This window comes from Falco cherrug, chromosome 13 (assembly GCF_023634085.1).
Source record: "Falco cherrug isolate bFalChe1 chromosome 13, bFalChe1.pri, whole genome shotgun sequence".
Taxonomy (NCBI): Eukaryota; Metazoa; Chordata; class Aves; order Falconiformes; family Falconidae; genus Falco; species Falco cherrug.
Window position 1 is genome coordinate 30,421,805 of NC_073709.1, and position 16,204 is coordinate 30,438,008.

At 52.4% G+C, this 16,204-nt stretch overlaps 1 protein-coding gene across 2 annotated transcripts in view; it reads left to right on the forward strand.

Moving 5' to 3' along the window:
* GALNT14 (polypeptide N-acetylgalactosaminyltransferase 14) overlaps window positions 1-16,204 on the forward strand; it is a 101,200-nt gene that overhangs the window by 31,331 nt on the left and 53,665 nt on the right. The window contains exons 1-2 of one of the 2 annotated variants that reach the window (XM_055726058.1): window positions 11,727-11,819; window positions 12,340-12,426. In XM_055726058.1, coding sequence (XP_055582033.1) covers window positions 11,734-11,819; window positions 12,340-12,426 — 173 coding nt within the window. In that variant the 5' untranslated portion in view covers window positions 11,727-11,733. Of the gene's footprint in view, window positions 1-5,239; window positions 5,410-11,726; window positions 11,820-12,339; window positions 12,427-16,204 lie in introns of those variants that run through there. The other variant, XM_055726057.1, reaches the window with a different exon arrangement.

Here is a 16,204-nt window from a genome sequence, read left to right on the forward strand (position 1 = left end):
GATGCAGGGGAGGATGTGCTGCAGGAGGGGTACGAAACCTGTTCTGCAGAGACCCACAGCCTGATTTTGGCACTGCCACACGCTCTTCGGACGGGGCAAAAAGCATGGCTGTGGTGCTCTGTCTCCCTCCCCCTTGTATCCTGGGGATGAGGCCATCGGGGCACACAACACAGTGCACGGGGCTAAGCCAAGCCACTGGGCGCTGGTGTCGAGAAGACTACACCAAAGCTCTGCTGAAGGATCTCGGACCTCGATTCTCCATCTGGGCTGTTTGGGGAGACAGGGAAGAGGACAGAGGCAGCGTGATGCTGCCCAACTTCTCTCCCCTCTGGGGCTGCTGACCCTCTTAGTGCTCGCACTGGCACGGGGGGACAAGGAGGGATGAGCCCTACCCTGTTTGAAGTATAATCCTTTCAGATGGCATTAGCGCCTTGGCTGGTAACAGCTCTATAATTGAACCTCCTGCTTGCAGGGGCCCTGCGCTTCAGTGAGAAGTTTAAATCCAATTTCTATAATGCCTGGTTGCAATTCCTGCTGAAAGATTGCCCTCGGCCTCCCGTGCCCCCGAGCTGTGCCGAACGCACACGTGCTCCAGCCCTCTGCACACAGAGGATCGACTGAGGGCGGCCAAGCAGCAGCATGCCATGTGGCATCCAAGTTTCTAGAGTTTTTGCTTGTTTATTGGAGATTTTGCTAGGCTGGTGCATTTTTGGTTTTTTTTTTTATTTCCTCCTGTTTTTCTGTAATGCCTGAATCCCAGGGAAGGCAGGACAGAGGCTCAGCAGTGAGTGCTTGGTCAGGGATTATGTAGGGAGGAGATTTTCTAGGGAAAGCTAGGTGTGTGTGGGGCCAAGGTAGAGGCACACTTGGCCACAGCCAGACCCCCTTGGGGTCATCGTTGCACCGGCACAGGCAGAACCCCTTTGCCTGGCCAAAGACGGGCTCCCTGGTGAACCTGTCGGGCTGGCTTGGGTTTGCTGCCTCTTGAAAGGATGCTTGTGGTGCCGGTCCAAGTCACCCTGGTCTAATGGCAACAGTCAGCAGCCCCAAAAAGGGAAGCAGCTTTTATTTTAGCGAAGGCTTAAGTTTTCTATTTTAAAACAGTGCCACAAAAGAAGAAAGTGAATCAGAGTCCAGTTTTGGCTCGCACTACCCACTCCTTTTCTTCTTGGGCAGCTGCAGGCTGGCCCTGAGGACGGGTGCGATGTGCCCATCCCCAGTCACCGCTGGCTCTGCTTGGGCCAGGCTCTTCACCCAAAACGCCCTTTCCCCACTGGGCTGCCTCGCTGCGCCTGCCCCTGCCCAGCACCCGGCCTGCTCCGGGCTCCCATCCCCTGCCCAGCACCCAGCCTGCTCCGGGCTCCCATCCCCTGCCCAGCACCCAGCCTGCTCCGGGCTCCCGTGCTGGCGAGGGGTACTGGGGGCTGCGGGCAGGGGGGAGCAGAGCATCCTGTGGGGATGCTGTGGGCCTGCAGCAACAGCCAGCTGGGTTGCTTGTTCCTCCTTCCCGCTCCAGCGATCCCTGCTGTACTGTAATCACACAATTATTATGCCATTAAAATGTCATATTCGCAGAAATCCACATAAACAAGGCATTAGCAGTTGCCAGAAAATTGTAGTTTTACTGCTAATGACCCGCTCTCCCCCCGCAGCACTGCTTCCTTTTTTTTTTTTTTTTTTTGGTTTTGGTATTTTTTTCCCCTTTTTTTTTTGTTTCTGAGCCATGATCTAAGAGGCAGATGATGAATTACATCTTTGCACCTAGAGGCTTTCAATCCTTACTGTACAGTTGCGGTGAAAAGCTGCCTCTCTGCTTGCCCTTTGCCGGCGAGGCTGCGAGCGGTTTTAGGGGGGGTGGATTTAGAGAGCTGGCAAAGGATGAGGGCAGCCCTGCCCTTGGCTGGATGCTGGCGTGAGATGGGATCTGCTCTCTGCAATCAGTTTTGTCCGTGTCTCTTTGTGTGGAGGGGTGCCTCTCGCTGACACCCCTGAGGACCCCCCTGAACGTGGTGTTGGCAGAGGTGGCACCTGTTTGCCAAGAGCAGCCAGCTACCCCCTTGGATATTTTTTCCTCTCTTTCCTGCAGAATCATTGAGTCTCTCAAACTCTTTTAAGCACTGACTGTGTTTCCTATAATTAATGCCAGCCATTAAACTGCAACGTTGAAAGAGAAATTACCTAATTCCAAGAAAAAAAATGAAAATTTATTACTAGTACATGGGAGAAAATGAATATGAAACTTGGAGAGAGGAACCCTGTAGAAGATAAATAGAAAGGCAAGTGGAGTATTGACTTGATCCTTTTCTAGTGCAGGGTAATTTGGCTTCTAAAGTGAGTTAGATCATAATAAATTAAATTTAGATTTCTGCACATCAGTTAAATAACTCCCAAGACACAATTCTGGTGTGAGGAAGATGTGATAATACGTGGCGGAAATACTATAATGAAGACCTTACCCAGTAACCCCTAACTGATGTGCTGCCCCTGGGTGAGCGAAGGGGATTTCTCCTTATGCCTTAACTCGCATTCCCTGTGCCCGATCGGGCACAGAGACACAGGTGAGTCCCCGTGTGCGGGTCAGGGAGGTCTCTTGCCTCCCACCACCTGCATAGCTGGGAGCTTTTCATCTGAGGATGCTGCCTCACTTTCCCTCCCTGCTTTGCACAGGTATTTTTTTGCAGAGGTTGGTGTGCACCTGTGTCCAAGCATCCCGCTCCAGTTTTGGTTACCCTTGCAGGGAAGCTTGGGATGGAAACCTGAAAAACACCCAAAAGATCTGGACAGGAGATGTGGATTGAGAGCAGATGACCAAACCTGGGTATCTGCTTCTGGCTGAGAAAGTTAACAGAATCCCTGGGCTTATTTCTTGGCCAGATAGTGGTTAAAATAACTCTGTAATATCTATTTGGCATCAGTTTGCTCTTGATCTCAGATGTCTACTTACTTAGCTACCTGATACTTAGGAACCATCCTACTGATAGCTTTTCTCAACCGAAAAAGGAGAGTCTGGGTGAGTCGAGGTGGGCTGATACCTTTCAGGTGGAGGTTTCACAGGGGTATTAGTTATTCACTGGGGTGTGAAACAAGAATGCAACCCTTGGATGAGAGGTATATCCAGGGCAGGCTGAGAAGCAAATGCCATGGGATAAAGCACCGGCATTTGTCCACGTATCCACTTACTGCTGGGACCCCCCAGTAAGAGGATGGTAGTGGGGTTAGATGAATGCTGGGGAAATGCCATCCCAGACCTCAAAGCATGTCCCGGGACCCTTCTCTGCACTGACTCCCTGCTTCTCCTGGCCTGGCCAGAGCCCTGCTGCCCTTGCAGCACATGTAGAAGCTCCAGTTTTCCTGGAGCCATGGGAATCCATCGGCCCTCCTGCTCCAGCCGTCGGATGCTCGCCTGACTGCACCCTTCTATCTGATTCCAGGCTATTGTGTTTAACTGACATTAACAAAAATGTGTATACACACATCCGGCAGCCTTAAGTGCTACGTGGCCACTTTTAAAAACCATTTCTCTTCTTATTAAGTTTGATAAAACCAACTTTTACTTTTCTTCACAGCATTAAAATTTAGGGACCGCAGCTTGGCGGCAGTTGTGTTAATGGCTCCGGGCTTCCTGGGGTCATCGTGAGATCTTATAAATGCCAGGCTGTCGGTGGCTCCGTGATGCGATCGGCTCACTTCTCCCTGGTCTTTTACTGCAGCAGTAAATCTCATTTTGCAAGATGCCCTAGAAAAAGCATAAGCAATATTTATCACCCTGTGTACATCAGTCTTCCCGAAAGCTGGCAGGCGGGTTACATACATCCCCCTCGTAAACCTCCTGCAGTGACCTTACTGGTTTCATAACTTTCTCCCAGTCCTGAATAACTTTCTCCCAGTACAGCTGGTGGCTCGGGGCTTTCTTCTGATCTTCCCTGCACTGGGGTAAGTGCTGCAGTTGCTCCTGAGAAAGGCTGTGGGGTCACACTAGGGCAGGATGAATACAACCCTGTGTCTGGAGCCCCTGCATCCCATCCCTGGGCTCTGTTGGCTTTTTGGGGGTGCTTGTGTCACGGTGACCCAGGGTGGTGTGGGGCATCGTGTGGATGGAGGTACCTGACTTGATCCTGCCATGGTTCACTTGCAGGAGCTGGTGCTCTGTCCTCCCCTTCCTCTGAGTAAAGAAAATGTGCTGCCAGATGCGAGTAAAATCAATTACAGGATAAAAATCGCCCATTTCAAAAGCTTCATTTTGCACTATTAGCAGGCAAAATCGGCTTTGAGATGGTGTGAATTGAGGAGGGGAAAAAAAAATGAAATGAAGAAGAAAAGATCAATTATTGGATAAGATCACAATTTTCTTTAGGGCTGAGATGTCTGTAAATGTTTGCATCTCTCCGTGTTACAGGTAGGCTGAGATCAAAGAAGTTGGGCTGCTGTAACGATGAGATCTTATCGGCGCTGCATTGTGCTTGCTGGCTCAGGCACCGTGCCACCGAGGAATGCTTAAACCCCCTGAGAGCATCGTGCTGCTGAGGGATGCTTGAACCCGCTGATGACACCAAGCCGCCCAGGGATGCTTAAACCCCTCATGGCTTGTCGGAGCTGCTGGGTAACCCCAAAATGCAGTTCCTCCATCCTTTTGGAGATGGGGGGATCACACAGGCATGTGCTTGCCTGCTCTTCTCCCTGCAGTTAGGGCTGAAGTCCTCGGTGGGAGACTCTGTGGCAGAGATGGGCTGGGAGGGTGACAGCCCCCTTCTCCCAGGGTCCCATTGCTGGAGCTGGCTCTGGAGCCAGGATATGGCTGTGGAAATGTTGGATTGTGCTTGATGAAACTGCTGCTGTGTGATGGCCCTTTCACACCTGAAGGGTTACAGGGGCGACAGGGCGTGTGGTGTAAAATACCTTTGTTTTTTGGCTGGAGAGAAATTAAAAGCCTAACGTGATCTTTGCGCTTTTATATTCCTTGAGACCGTGCTGTTTGAGAGGAGTATCCACCAGAGACCTGAATTCGGTTTCAGATCAGTCATTTTCAAGTCAAATCAGCAGGCTGTCTTAGAACACACCGTTTGAAGATCTAAGAACAAAAATCCCCCAACTAATGAGGGTCCCTGTTAGCCTGCTGTGGTGATGCTTGCCCATGCCAGAGGGCTACCGACCTCCGGCGGGGCCGGGGCGGACCTCCAGGATGGGGTCAGGCGTCCTCTGGTCTCTCCTGTCTCTAATGGGGCTGACTTTGTGTGTGCAGGGCTCGGACGTGGACTGGGACGACCTTTGGGATCAGTTTGAAGAGCGGAGGTACCTGAGCGCCCGCAGGTGGAAGGGCGGCGAGGACCCGTACCGGCTCCATGCCTTTAACCAGCGGGAGAGCGAGAGGATCCCCAGTGACCGTGCCGTCCGCGACACCCGCCACCACAGGTTCTGCCTCCCCCCTGGTTTCTCCTCAGCTTCCTCACAAAACTTCATTACATGGGTGGATAATCCCGTTCCTCTTCAGGGCCGTGGTTTTGGGATGCTAGGTGGGTCTGGGGCCTTCACCCATGCCCAGCGGGTGTGCTTGGGATTGATTCTGTCTGCGTTGTATTTTTAGGATTGACTCTTTCAATGTGCTTCATTTCTTGGCATGCCTGGATGTTCTAAACCTATTAATTAAGACCATAGGGAAAGAAAGGGAAAGCCTCTTCTTTTTTTCCTTCCAAAAAGTAATGGGTGTATGAAAGTGCATCTCCATGATGGGCAAAAAGCCTTCACCAGTGCTGGGAACTCTGGCTCTGCAGAGGGTTCAGTGAGATGGTGCAAGGGGGATGAAATAACTGTTGAGGACTTATTTTGCTCTGTAGAGAGAGAGGTTAATGTGGGGAATAAGGGACTTTTGCTGAGTGAGGGAGAGAGGAAGGTAAGAACTTGTTGGGTTACCAGCCGCTCCAGCACCATCGGGATCAAAAATACCCTTCGGCACCCAAAGGACCTCTGGGGAGACACAGGGAGGGGTGCAGCGAGGGTTGCCTTGCAGGACCCGCGCTCCCTTACTGCTGTCAGTGTGAGAAGGGCAGGGTGGGAGTTTTGGTGCACCACGGCTTGCCCTGAGCAAGCTGCAGCCTCCCTCCCCTCTCCAAACGCATCCCTTTGCAGCTGCAGGCTGTTGCTGGTTGATGGGGTTAACTGTTAGTCTGCTGGATGGAGCGATGCTGGAGTGTCCCACCGGTCTGGGAAACACCCACAAAGTTCCCTCGAGCGGTTTTTCTCCTTGTCCACAGGCACAGCATATACCTGGCCCCCACCGGCAGTCCCCAGCCCAGAGCCGGTGCAAGCCCTTCCCGAGGAGCTGTGCCTGGCATTACATCCCAGCCCGCTGGCAGCAGCCCCCCACTGCTGCCTTTGAGGGGGGTCCTGCTCCGGTGGGAGCTCAGTGCCGGACCCAGCCCTGGCACTGGCTGCCCGGGCTGCTCCTTGCTCCCAGCTCAGACTCAACTCCCGACTCTGAATTTCCCCTCTTCCAGTCAAAATGCAGCACTTAGGCTGAAATGCTTCAACAGCACCAGTTCTCCAGCACTATAGCAAGCGATGTGCTTATTTATTTATTCTTTTAGCTCCTTTTCATAGTAAGGACCAGATGCTCCTTTCTCCGGAGGGGATCTCTCAGCTCTGACGGACGCCTGTTATAGCTGAGCAGAGAGCGAGCGTGCTATTCCTGGAGAGAATTAATGCCAGGGATATTAACCATCTGCCCTATTAAAAGGGAAGATCAACTCAGCTGCCCCCTCGCCGTACCCCCGCTGCGTGGTGGCAGCCACCTTGTTCCTGGGTGGGCGGCCACGGTGCTGAGTGCTCTGGTGAAAGAAAAGTTCTCCTAATGGAGGAAGCGAGGGCACAGCATGTGGGAGGGGCTGGGGCTAATTGCATTTGCTTCCCATTTCCTTAACCCGGTAATTGGATTCTGATTTATTGAATATGTCTGAACAATGCTGTGGATGATGCACCATTAACTGAGCATTAGAGCAGCCACGGTGGAAATGGGGCTGCCAGGAGGTCGGGGGGAGGCAGGGGCTGGTGGGGAGGAGGGAGGGGGGGGAAGGGTCTGGGCATGGTGGTTGAGGGGGAGAGGAAGGTGCAGAGCTAAGCCGTCTCTGGAAAGACAATCCTTTCTCACAGCACAGGTGTCCCAGGAGCTGCCGCAGGCGATGCTCGGGCACTGCTGTGCAACCTGGGAGCTGGTCTTGGATTGCCCAGCAGAGCTGGGTGGGAAAGCATGGATGAGCATGGCCTGCTGTTGGAGCAGGGAGAAATTCCTGATAGCTGTCCAAAAGAATCCAGCGTGGGCTTGACCAGGAGAGGCCTTTCCCCTGAAGGGGAGGGCAGAATGCCATGGTCCAGGCTCCTGTGAGAAACCCCCAGGGTTCATGCTGCGTGACCTGCTGGAGGCTGTGCTTACAGACTTGCTTTGAAGGGTAAACCTGGCTTAGGCTGCTTTGTCCGAGCCAGACTGAAAGTGCTCAGGCTTGCTTGTTTGAGAGCAAGTCCAAACAGTCAGACCTCAATTCTGTTCCAGCTGACCTTGGAGGAAGGTACATCCCAGCACGGGCCCCATGCCAAGGGCACCACAATGCCAAGGGGCTCCTGCCCGGCTCACGCGAGGAGTTAGAAGGCTTTGGAGAGGGTCTCACCCACCTCTTTAGCTCATCCCCATGGGCAAGCAGGTTCTCCTTCAGCTTCTCAGCCAGATGTTGGTGCCCAAAGTGGCTTGGTCTGCTCTGCAACCAGGTTTTCAGTGTGTTTGCTCTCCATGGTTTATCCCCTCTACGATGCGTGGCAGCACCGAGACCCACAGACCTGCAGACCAGGGTAATGCCTCAAGGTCAGCACCTCGTAGTCCTGACCCTAGGGCCTGGAACATGGGGCTGCTGCTCCTTACAGCCTCTCTGTGCGGCGTTTTTCACCAGGATGGCTGCAGAAGATTTCCTGGGGTTCTCTTTGCTAATCCAACCAAGCATCTGGACTTGCCAACAATAGCTGAATATACAAAATCTGGCAAGTGCTGAGCAGCAATATTCTTGCCAGAAGGTCATGGAGAGGGCAAATACTTTTGGCGGGGTGGGATGTGGCACTGACAGCCAGTTGCTTAGCAATGTTTGCTGGATTGATTTTGTTTTTAAATTGCAGCCAGTGGAATAGTTTCAGATGGAGATGAATTGCAGTGCTACGAGGAATTGGAGCTGGAGAAACTGTGGTGGCTGTCTTTGCCTGCCTCTGGCCAGCATGGGGCTGTGAGGTCGCGCTTGGATTGTGGGTGATGTGAGCCAGGGAAATGTGGCTTCTGTGGACTGCATCATGTTGCTCAGCTTGGGAGATCTCACAGCTGGAGCATCACTCCTGGTGACCTGCCTGTGCTTTGCTGCTGTTAACTGTGTTCCTGGTTGCACGTTGACTAAACCCTTGGACCATGTAAAGGGGTGTCTTTCTCCAGGACAGGACCTTGTATGGTGGTATATTGCATCCCCACCAAGAATCGAGGTTAAAAAATCCCCGTGACTACAGCAGCAGGCTGGACCCGGATCTAGGTGATACATCCACGTCACGCGCAACCAGCTTGTGCTGCTGGTGTAGGTGGCTAGTCCCCCTCCCACGGTAGCCACATGCCACTGGGATTATCTCATCGCCACATCCCACCTTCTGCAACTCCCACCAGCAAACCGCAGGATGCAAACGGCAGCGAGTGAGTCAGTGCCAGGCGTGCGCATGGGGCCAGGGGGTGGGAGAGGAGCTGAGGTTTCCAGTATTGCTCAGCGGCTTGGAAAGCCAACAGGGAGGATGCGTCGCCCCCAGCCAGAAGATTTTGTCATGATGGCTCCCGGGCTTTTTCCATCTGTGGCAGACAGCTCCCAGGGAGGCCGGTATTCACCACGCGGTTACTCCATATGCTGCTTGGGCTGACCTCCGCCTCCCAAATGCTTCGTTGGGTTTAATAGATGTGCAGATGCTGCTGTGGCTGCCAGGCTGGGCTGGGACCACGAGTCGTGGCCGGCACCGACCTGAGCTGCCGTTAGTGCTCACTGGTGGTGGCGAACCAGAGGTGAATTTGGGAACAAAGAGGGTAGATGAGAGGGTAGTGGCTGGAGGAGAGGAAAGGTAAGAGCCTCTAGCAGACTTGCCTATTGCGAATCACGTCAGCCAGCCTCAGGCATCCTCCGCTGCCTGTTTTCCTCTGTTCTTCTTGCTTTTTCCCTCTGCAGCACTGACAGGAGTTTAGTAGTGCTGTCTGCAGAGGTGGTAGAGCAAGGAGGCCAGGGATGGAGCCCTCTCAAATTCCGGTGTAAGGCAGTAAGTTCCCTCCCTCCCCGAGTTACAAGTGCTTTACAAGAGGCTCTACCTACCCAGTTAAGCTTGAATTTTACAGCTGCTTGAGCGCGTGCGTTTGTGTGCGTATGTGCATATCTGAAAGAGAGAAAACAGCTGCTAAAATCAAGTTGTGGTTGAGATGCGAGGCTGGCAGGGATACTGGCAGACAGGAGGATCAGGCGTTGCATCTTCTGCTGAAGGTGAGAGCATCCTGGCAGCCCTGGTCATGCCAGCGTACGCCCCACAGAACAGCTCTGCCCTCGTAGTCTGTCCTGTTCCCTTTGAGGGGAACAGCACACACCGTCAGATTTCCTCCAGGTTTCTGTGCTCGAACCCCCGGGTGGTGCCAGCTGGAGAGTGTCCATTGGGTAGGAAAGCTGCCCAGGGCTGGTTGCTCTGCCATAGGGACTGTTCACGGAGGGATGGCAAGAGATGATGCCTGTGATGTTCCCTTGGGGCAGAGAGCTGCTGTCTTGCATTCTCAAGGTCCAGAAGTGCCAGGAGTTTGGCCCTGGAGCAGAAGCACTGCGCGCTGCGGTGTCATTTTCACCCGTTAATTGCAGTGTACATCCCAAGGATGCAGAGGCTGCACCTGCAGCGTGTTGGGGCAGCTCTAGTTGGGGCAGTCAAAAATATCCAGCTGTGCTGTGCGTGGAGATGACTGGGAGGAACACATGGTCCCAAGGGCAGTCCTACCTCTGCCAGGTGTGGTACCTGTGTGCACGGGCATGTGGGGCTGAGCATGCATCTCTGCACTGCACACCCTCCACATGTCCCCATGTCCCATGTGAAGGTGTTGGGCGCATGGCACGTGACAGCATGCGTAGATGTCCGCGTGCAGATTGTGTGAGGGCAGCTGTATCGCATGCAGGCTTTGAAGTGGCTCCGTTTCTGCCTGAGTTGATGATTGCATCCCAGGAGTGGCAAGCAGTCAAGTGCACTGAAAATATTGTAGTACCTTCTGGGAAGTGAAGAGTCAAAGAGGAGAAAAGTAGATTTTGATAGCATTGCCTTTGCCTTAGCGTGTTTATGATCCCCTTAGACTTCTTGCATTGCCTTGTCTTCCATCAGCTTCCTTGCCTGCTAGACCAAAACCACTTTGAGATGAATCAAGAGCACTGTGTCTCACCAGCTAGAAGTTCATTTTGTACCCCACACAGGGATTTAGGCATCTTATCTTTCTTGCCTGGTTTCTTGAGAGTCCCCAAAGGAGGAACTCAGTGTCTGGAGAACGACACGTGTGGAAAAGCACATCTTTTTCCGCAGGTGGAACAGAGGTGGGGCTCTGCTCTGCCATCCTCAGCGGTACCTGAACATTAGACCTGCACTAGCAGGTGGGTACCGAGCAGATGGCCAAACTCACTTTGAATCTGAGGGAAGGTTTGCAGGGAGGGTACTTGGGTGGACCTTGAACAGCTGAGAGCAGAACTGAACCTAGAGGTTTTCCTGGTCTGCTGCTGCCTTTCCCTTTGCTGACTCCATACATTTCTCAATGTGGCCTCTGGACTGTAGCTGAGCTAATCCAGTTTGCTGTGTAATGCAGACTAAGTCCTAAGGGATTCTGTTATTTTTAAAATTTGCTTATTCAGGTAGTGTCTTGTGAGTTGCTGACTCTGGATATGCTGCGTTGTAGACCAGGGCAAGAAGTGGCGTGGGTGCAGGTGTGGGTGCGGGTGGTCTCCCTGTGCCTGGTGCTGCTGGGTGCATCTGGTCAGGGCATAGGGGTGGTGGGACAGCACGGAGTGGGGTGTCTGGGCAGAGGTGCTTAGAGTGTGGTGGAGGTGGATGGAGCTCTGTCCATGAGGGTGGAGGGAGCCAGGTGATGAGGATGGTGGAGAGGGAGTGCTCAAATGCTGTCACATCTCCAGACTTGGCATTGGTGAAAGCTGGAGGAGGTGTCCTCATGCAGCCCTGTGTGCATACTGCTGGCTTTTCTCTGTCCTGCACCCTTTTGTGTGGGCTGGGGGTCCCTGTGTGGGTGCTCCCCCGTGAGAAGTGCAGGATGCCCTGGGGAGAGCAGGCTGGCAGCACCTTGTGTGGGCTGGGGGTGGCTGCATGCAAGGGGATGGCGGGTCTTGCTTTTGGGGCTCATTATTAGCTGCTGTGTGACTGCCAGCGATATCCCAAAGAGTTTTTCTCTCCCTTGATCTGTTTATTCCAGCTGTTACACTGTTCTCTGGGTAGAGCTGGGGCATTTGTGATTGCATTGCAAAATAAGATTTATGACATTTCAGTGAAGTCCTGTATGCGCAAGAGCTGTCCCTGGGTCTCTCGCCTGCAGAACATACTCCGAGGCTGAATTAGCCGGTAAGAGAAAATCTGGGAACCCCCTGCCTTTGGTCTCCTTATTTCTAATGACAGGCAAGTGCACAGCATGACCCTGCGGGCGAGCAGTTGCACAAACGAATGGTGGAAAACACATCGGCGATGAAAGTATTTCCATTAGGAAACAGCATGATTGCTTTAGTCTCTTGGACACCAGACCTCAAGAGGTTAGTGCTCAGCACTGGGTTTTTCCATCACCTCCTTAGGCTGAGATCTCGGGGCGGGGGCGGGGCGGGGGGAAGATATGAGAATAGTCCATCAAGTAGAGCAGGGGTTATCGGGTGTCTTGGGGATAAACCAGAACCACCTGCATTGGCCAAGGTTGTGTTTCTGCCATCAGTCAGCTGGCCTTTGTGGCCCAAGTCTGAAAATTTCACAGGCTGGGCAACGTCTCAAGAGAGAGGACTGCTCATGCCTTTTCTGTGCAGCCTGGTAACCCTGTGACAATGGTAGAAATAGCTAGCGCAGGCTGGTGATGTGAAGGAAAGTATCTTAATATGTTCTGTAGCTTCTGCTAATGCAGTTGGGCAGCTGAAAGTCAGTGAGAGAGACAGCTTTAGGCAGCCAGCTCAGCCCCTCCCCCCCCGCCCCCCATCACCAGCCACAGATTGACCATTTGAGATCCAGCCATACCATGTATGTAAGAGGGGATCGTCTTGTGATGCTGGGTTTTATTTTATTTTTCAGGGAACTGTCGTTATTATCTCTTCTTGTCATAGTTGCCCTGTTTCCAAGCTCTTCTGGCCTCCAGGAATTCAGACCTTTGCTGTACAGGTTGGTTGCTAGCATGGTCAGTTCCCCTAGCTGGGAAAATTTGCAGTTTGCTGACAAAAGATCCAGATGGTGCTCCCCTTATCAAAACCCACTATCTTTACCTTTGTAGTACAGTTTATATGTGCTCACACTCACAGTTTGGACCCGTGTGTGGCTGGAGAGCTGAAGCTTTTGAATGAAGCGTGAAGCCTGAAGTGCAGTTTAGAGGATGCAAACTGGGAAGGTCCCATCTAGCCAAAGACTGAAGGGTGAGGCATAGGTTGAGTGAGGGTATATGCTGTGTCCCCTAGACTACCACACACTAGATATTTTGGCCTTCTAGCCCCTGTCAGACAGCTGTACCAGCATCTCATGGTTGTGATGGCCAGTTTGCTGCCCATCACTCTCGGGCCAGCGCAAGTTTTTGTGTGTCTGTTGGCTAAACCTGCCCCCCGCTGTGACTGTAGGTGGACCAAAATCAGCGTCTTTCACTCGCGAGAGCTCAGTTCTGCACTTTGTGGATTCAATCCATCTGGAGGGCTCACCACACATAGTGGCATTTTGCCCTTGGTCTTCTGGGTGAATTTAAACTTGAAACTCCAAAGAGGTTTGGGGAACAGGTATGTGATGGAAACCGAGAGAGCTTGTTTTCAGGTAGCACAGAGAACAAAGAGTACTGAGATTTGCAGTTGTTGGCAGCTAAGCAAGGAAAGCGAGACAGCTATTAATCAGGAACAGGCACTTCATGAAATCATAGAATAATTCTGGTTGGAAGAGACCGCAGGAGGTCCGTGATTCAGCCTCCTGCTTGAAGCAGGGTCAGCTATGAAATCAGCTCAGGTTTCTCTTGTTGCAGAAAACACCAAGCTCTCTCGGGACTCCTGCCTCTCAGGCTTGGCCCAGCGCTTTGTAAGAGCTGACATAACTGACAGACGTTGATTGCGGCACACGCAGTCTGTAGTACTTCTCCTTCCATTGCCTGTGTTTGTGTAACAAGCTTTGAAGCTGCTTGAGCTGCTGTCCTCGCCGCGCCTGTGTTACCCTTGCCTTTCCTGTCTTGCATATGCGATGGGCTTAATTGTCCAGTCAGTCATAGTGAGTGCATTTAACTGAGAGGAGGGGTAGGTGCACGCTGAAGCACGCTGGCTGATCCTCCCATCCTCGCTGCCTGCCATCTTTCCCGGGATTGATTCTTACGTCAGCAGCAAATCTGTGTTTCAAACCTGTGTACCGCTGTGGGGTCGCCCTGATGAACGACTGCTGAGGTGACTGGAGATCTTCATCCATGTGATTAACAAGCAAGAGTGTGCTGCTGCTTGGGTGGTGTTGGTATGTTTGGTGGCCTTAGGTCGTTCTTGGTGGGACAGCAGTGAGAGGAAATCTTTCACCTCCCCTTTTGGGGTTCATCATCTAAGAGCACTTAACTACTGCACTCATGTATTTTTTTCTGGCTGGACGTTGCAAGGCTTTGACAGTGGTGGGGTTGCTTAGACTCCAGTGCAGCCCCCACAGCATTTCAGGATCAGTGTTTCATGCTGGTGGGGCTCTGCAGCTGTCTTCATGCCCTGCTTCGCGCCGTGCATCCTCCGCAGTGCATCCAGTGCGAGATGTGGTGCCCTTAGCACTGCATCCATCCCAGACTGCTGTGGAGATGGAGTCTCCTCAAGTCAGCTGGCCAGACCTGTCCTACAGGCCACATCAGCAAAGGAGAACGCCTTAATGGCTGGGCTGTAGGCAGCACCCTGTGTTTTCCCTATGTTTCCATGTGTGTCTTAGTCCCTGGTATTTCAGAATACGCTGTGCACACAGAGTTCCACATCTTTTCCCTTTACATTTGTGTAAATCCAAACCCAGTGTACTTCTTCCAGTGGAGCGGTTCTTGGTTTATCTGCGTTTCTCTGAGAGAATAGGACCCATCGTTTGAAATGTTCCATGCTAGGGATGCCTGAACTCGCTGGAGGACTGACTGTGACCATCTGCTTTGCCTTTCCTCACAGAAGAGGGGAAGGTCCTGGCTAAATCCTGCCTAGACTGCAGGGCTGCAATCTATCCAGACTTCCGCTCAGAGAACGCTGGGGAAAAAAAATTGAAAAAAAAAAAGTTACCCTGACTCCTCATTTCACACTGGAACTGAACTCCTAAACTTTTCTCTCTCCTGAGGCTTGAGAAAACTCCAGTCAGAGACAGAAATCCCACAGTTTGCACTCCATATTCATTGGACCATTTTAGCTCTGCAAAAAACTCAGTGTTTCATGTTCTCCTCCTTCTGCTGGAGTTGGCATCTTGCACAGATGTGGGGACACCTGGTAAGAAGTAGGTAAGGTGCCTCTTTTCAGCAGCTGCACCTACTGCTTCTGGAGAGCATATCCAAGAAGCGTGATGGGTCTCTGGGGACTTACTGGCTGGGAACTGGGCTGGAAACACACAGTCCTGGGAAACAGCTGGTGTCTGTCCAAATCCCCATATGGGGAATGCAAGAGCATCTGTGACATTTGCTGCCCTGTGTTTGCTGTCTGCGGCCCGTGGGGCAGCTTGCCAGGAGGTGGAGGGCTTGAGGAGCAGGCCAGCTAGACCTGATGGCTTCTGAGGCAGGGGCTGGTGGCTTCGAGGGACAAGAGCTGATGAATGCGATGATCTGTTTCAAATATCTTTCTATGTAATGTCCTCTTCCGAAGCTTTTTTTTTTTTTTTTTTTTTAATGAGGTGGGGGAAGGAAGAGTTGATGAGAAGGGTCTGCATGAAATGGGATTGTAGTGGGCTTGAGCACTGAGAGAAGTCACATCTCCCCTGAGATGGCTGCTCATGTCTGAGCTGGGGGCTGTCTTTGGCCAATGTTGCTGGCCAGACCATCATCCCAACATCCACTTGTCCTGAAGAGCCTGTTCTTCCCTCCTCAGATGCGACAGGGCTTCTACCATGGTCCATGTTGGAGCTGCTGGTGCTTGTCCTGAGAATTAGTGTGTTCCCTGAGCCTCACCGACATCTGAACCGCCTCACGTGACTTACACAGACATTCCTGAGGAGAAGAGAGGCTTGCAAGTGCTGGCATCCCAACCCAACCCCAGATTTTGCTCTGATGTCCAAGGCAGCCAGTGATGCTCCTCTGCCCTCCCAGCCCTGCCCAGTTACTCCCTGGAGCTGGAGGCAGAGACAGAGGGTGTTCATTACCACCAGGCTAACTGAATCACAGCAAAAGGACTGCCACCCTGTTGATTTCAAGGTGCTATGTCTTCCTCACCGTGGCAGCACAGTGGCTCTGTTCAGGTTTTTGGACCACAGCTCAACTGATCCCAGTCACGGGCACTGGTGCTGGATGGTCATGGTCACCAAGGGGGCAGGACGTGAGGTGTTGTGAGATGCTGCGGTCTTGTATCTTGAGGGGCTGCCTGGAGAAAAGGCAGGCTGTGGGGCTTTTGTTAAAAATTGGGAAAGGATGCTGGGGCAGGGGCAAGGGGAGGCTGGTGTTTCTTCAGGAGCCGGGTTGGTTGTGTCTCGATCATGGATGCTGTAGGGGAGTGGGAAAGGTGACAGTGTTTATTCCGCAGTGGTGGATTTGCATTGGTATTCCTCCCCCCCCCCACACCTTTTCTTTTTCTTGAGTGAGAAGGATGAGGGCAGCTCTTGGGAAGGAGTTGAGGTGAGCTAGACTGTATGTGGAGCTGATGGCAACATCTAGCCGGGTGGTTTGAATGCAGGAGGATGTGTCAGTGAAGTGGCTGTTACTCCTTTTTTTTTTTTTTTTTCTTTTTTTCTGGAGGGCAAAGCTAGTTATATCTGAAAGAGCTGTGCTAGAAGTGTG